At 46.7% G+C, this 4516-nt stretch overlaps 1 protein-coding gene across 1 annotated transcript in view; it reads left to right on the forward strand.

The window, feature by feature from the left end:
- The window catches only part of PRDM16 (PR/SET domain 16), a 257410-nt gene that overhangs the window by 235706 nt on the left and 17188 nt on the right, over nt 1-4516 (forward strand). The window contains exon 10 of the mRNA XM_026862888.1: nt 2010-2097. Coding sequence (XP_026718689.1) covers nt 2010-2097 — 88 coding nt within the window. The remainder of the gene's footprint in view (nt 1-2009; nt 2098-4516) is intronic.

Genomic DNA, 4516 nt, shown 5'->3' on the forward strand with positions numbered 1-4516 from the left:
AAAAAAAAAAAAAAAAAAAAAAAAAAAAGACATGAACTAAACGGGATAGAAAGGCAAAAGCTTCGAGATAGCTTAGGATCCTGCCACCTCCGGGCATTCTCAGTAGGAATGTTAAAATAACATGGGTTGAAAAAGCCATTGCCAATTAAAATAGCAGCCTCGGGAAAACCGTAAAGGTCCAGAAGACAGATGGAAGTGAAGGATGGGGGCATCGTTTGTTGCATTCCAGGGGACGCATATAGTTTTAGTAATATATTAAAATAGAAAGTCAGTGGTGGAGTTGCTTGCGAATCAGACTTCTGATGTAATGAGCTAAACAGCAGAGCTTCCAAGTCCCAGCTTAAAAAATATGGCAATATTTTGTTTCTAAACTTCTCTTTATCAGACTCTCTCACATCATTTGGCTCCCTCATTTTTCTCCCAAAGGCCGCTTAAATCCTTGACATTTTCTCCTGGTGATATAATTTAATGCAGCCAGACAGCCTGAAATCAGTGCAGTTTTTAGCTCAGCCTTGTTAAGGTAACGTTCTCAGGCACTGGGCTGAAAAGATCGGCTTAATCCTCTGCGCACTGCGGAATCCAGCTCTGACGAGGGCGTTTGTGCGTTTGTTGTGTTGTCGTGACCCGACGCCGGGCGACGGTCGAGCTGCGGGAAACGCTGTCGCTCCGCCGAGGTTTTACGTTTCTGGTGCAGGTGGGGGCTCTCTCGAGAGGTCTGGGGGCACTTCCCTGGGCATCGCAGCTGATTCCAGCGCGTCACGGAGAGGAAAAGGGGGTGTCGCTCACGCCGGTTTGCAGTTTTACCTCGTGTCAGGGAGAAGCTCTTTACGTATTGTTTTACAGACTGTTGTTTTTCCGAGAACTCATGCCCGTAAAGCACGTACCCTCCACAGCGCAGTAATTCTGACTGCATTTCAAATCCAGCTCTTTTCTTCTACCTAAGAAAAAATTAAATGCAGATTAAATCCAGTTCGCTAAATAGCACTCGGCGTGACTCTTCTTTTAAACTCTTTGGTAATTTGATCCACACGCCAGTCAGCCGAAATGCAGCAAAATAATTTGCTCTCACTGATGCTGGACTAACGTAGTTAAAATTACCCTTACTACTGGATTTATACTGGTTTAGCCGAGATAGACTCTATTCCAGTAATTTAAAGATGCAGCTACGTCTATTGGAGTTACTTTCACAACACTTTTTTCCCCATAGAGGATATTTCAGTTTCTCTTTTCGATGACTCCATACCACGGTTTTCCCTGCAAGTAGAATATTTTGTGAAAGCAAATCCAATATTTTCAAAACTAGGAGCCCTAACGTTAGGATCGTTTCTGCACGGGAAAGTGCTTCAGCATGGAATATTTGAATGGAGACATCAGAACAACCCGGGTTCCTGAGTCACTTCAGGAATCTCCCACCAGTTCCTAACTTTTTAAATTGTTGTCCACGTATGATTGCCAAAGAAACTCAATGCAAATTATCTCTCAGATGCAAAGGAGGAAATAAATATGAAACACCTAATGGTTTCAGCACACTTGGGGCTGTAAAGTCTGGTCCAATGTTAAGTCTTGAGATAAAGGCAAACTCTCAAAGACGGATTTTTTTTTTCCATCCTGTGGACTCTAGAGCTTCTCCCACTTAAATACTGCTTTTGCTGTAAATGCCGTTTTTTTTCATCACGTTTCACAACAGCAGAGGCTTATAAACCACTGTAGCAGAGGCATTAGTTCTCACGTAGAAAGATCAAAATATTTTCTTAGTCCTCAGTTCGATGGCTAAAATTAATACCCAAGGGGGGGGGGGGGGGAATCCATTTTCATACCATTTCCAGGGCGTTTTGCAGGGTAACTTGTGGGTCATAATTTGTAGTATCCAGTAGAAGGGGAAGAAAGACGTTTGTGTCAGGAGAGGAATAGCCTCATGTGGGTAATTTAAACACCTCTGCAAACGCTTTGGCTCTTTCTTTGCTGCCTGTAGCCCTGTAAGGTATGTAACCCTCTGTGTTGTTGTCCAGCAGGGTGGAGAAGCGGAAGGTGACAGACCCTGTGGGTGCCCTAAAGGAGAAGTACCTGCGACCCTCCCCGCTGCTTTTTCACCCCCAGGTAAAAGCAGTGACGTGACAATGCCGTGTCGATTGAATGCCGAGAAGTTTGAGATGCAGCTGGTACAAGCAGGTCGCTTGGATCAGACTCTGTCTCATCCAAGGGCCCGGCTGGGAACTCCACTGTCTTCCACCGGTTACTTTCAGATACTTTGACTTTCCTACCTGGCTTGAGGCTGGTGGTGGTTATGCTTTGCCGTTTCTTTTGCATGAACAGAAGATCAGGGGTGAGGGCTGCACAACTCGTGGCCTGACAAAATCCCCTTTCACACACCTGCATAATTCTTCCTTTGGGAACACGTGCTGCAGCCATTTGCAGCAGCGCAAAGCGCAGAAGGACTCTCCAGAGTCCGAGCAGAAGCGTTTTATACCTCCCAACGTTCCCTTCCAGCATTTAGAAAGCGTAAAAGGGCAGGGCAGCGGAGAGCCGGGGTTCAGCCCTGCCTCTCCTCACGGTGACAGGTCACTGAGGGAGAGCTCGAATTCTGTCCCTGCACAGCTGCTCGGGTCTCTGCTCCCTGGCAGCCCAGGGGTGTCTGCTCCCTCTGCATCTCCTTCAGGCCGGAGTCACTGCAGGGCACCGGGAGACCACGACCATTCCCGAGAATCGACCCCAATTTACACCCCCCTTTCTCACTAGCCGAACGCCACCAGAAGTGGTGTCACTCTGCCCTCGGGGTCTCTTGCCCCGGGTGAGGGTGAGGCACCTGCCACCCGCAGCCCCGCGCCCTCCCCGCCGGGACGGTCACCAGCTCTCCTCCGCCTGGGCTCTGAACACCCACTGGGAGCCGAGCTCTCTGCACGTGATCGTGCTCTCCTGTATATTCACATGCATTGTTCTCCTCTGATAATGTTTCCCACCTTAGATAAATAACTTGCAGGTTTGTGAAAGCTGGATCCTGGTTGCTTTCACAGCTAAACTTAGTTCCCTCATTGTTTCACATCAGCCTCAGAGTTTGGTTAATAACTTCCCCCGATTTTTCCTTCGTACAGGCTGGATAATGGTGACAGGCTGGCCAGGAACATCCTGTGTTTGTGTGGGTTAGAATAGTGGGGATATCTGCCTGTAAAGAATCTGATAGCAGGGAGGAGCTAGTGTGGCAAAGCAACCCAGCAGGCCGATGAGAAGCGCAGGGAGCCTGGGTAGGAGCGAGCACGGGGTGGAAGGTTGTTAACATTGTTCCTGAAATCCTGACCACGTCCTCTTCCCATGGCAATGAAAAGATGTGGAAGGTCTGGTTATCTCTAACAGCTTATCACACAGAATAGCCTAAAATTTACAGTCACTCAAGCCCGAAACTTCCTGATAACTCCTTTTTACTAAAGCGGGTTGCTGTCTAAAGATCACTTGATCTTGAGGGTTGCTGTTCCCATGCTCCGTCATCGATCGGGTGTTTCAAATACGGTGAATGAAGTCACCTGTTCAAGAATATGTGAGATTTTTACTCCCAGATCCCCATTCAAGATTATCCTGGATCTTTTCCTAAGAAATCATATTTTTCAGGGGCTCCTGCTACCGTCTTCTTCCTTAGGACCAACGTTCATGTGCCAGGTCACTTGGAGGCACGTGTGTTTCTCTCTAAACACGAGTCTGGTCTTGGCCTTTTCTTCTCTGAGTAACTCCCCAGCTCTCGTGGAGGCCCTGGGTGGGTTGTGATTAAGCCGGAAGGTGTGACGAAGACTGAGCATTCAGAAGATGCTTTTGTCTCTCAAAATTGATTTCAGACACCTCCTGTTTCTCAGCCAGTCGTTGACAGTAGTCTCTCTGCTCTGACGGGAGTTGTTCCTACATTGTCTATTTTAAATGAAACTCTGGACAACATAAATAAATGGTGCAACTTTTTGATAACTTAATGGAAAACCTTTTCTCACCTGTTAGGTTTCTTTTCTTCTCCCCTTCTTTTTTATTATAACCAGGCAGTTTTTCCCTAAATAGCAAAGTGCCTTTACCACTGGAGAGGCTATGGCCGGTGTTTAGAATTTTAAAATAAGCCTACGGCTATCAAGCCAGCAAACATCTCTGACTAAGTGCCTAAAGAACAGGGCACAACAAAAGATATCTCCAGGTACTCCAGCAAAGGGCTGAGTGGCATAGCTCTGAAAGATCCGGATAGCATTTTAACATGATGGTTTTGTTACATGACTGGCAGCTGGGGCAGAGCTTTTGCTGTAAATGATCAAGTAACCTTTTCAAGTGGCTGGCGCTAAGTATTACTTACTATTTATCATGGGCTGGGAGCCTCCAACTAAGGGGCCGTGGATCTATTATCGGGAAATGGGTTTTACTACTCCTCTTTTTTACAGCTTATGAATGGTTGTCAGCCTTCCACAATGTATTCTTTGGTGATTAAGACAACTTTTTTTTTTTATAGTCATACATTTTAAACAATATCTTGGCTCTCTTCCCCCCCCCCCCCCCC

The sequence above is a fragment of the Athene cunicularia genome (assembly GCF_003259725.1).
Source record: "Athene cunicularia isolate RWA chromosome 21 unlocalized genomic scaffold, athCun1 chr21_part1, whole genome shotgun sequence".
Taxonomy (NCBI): Eukaryota; Metazoa; Chordata; class Aves; order Strigiformes; family Strigidae; genus Athene; species Athene cunicularia.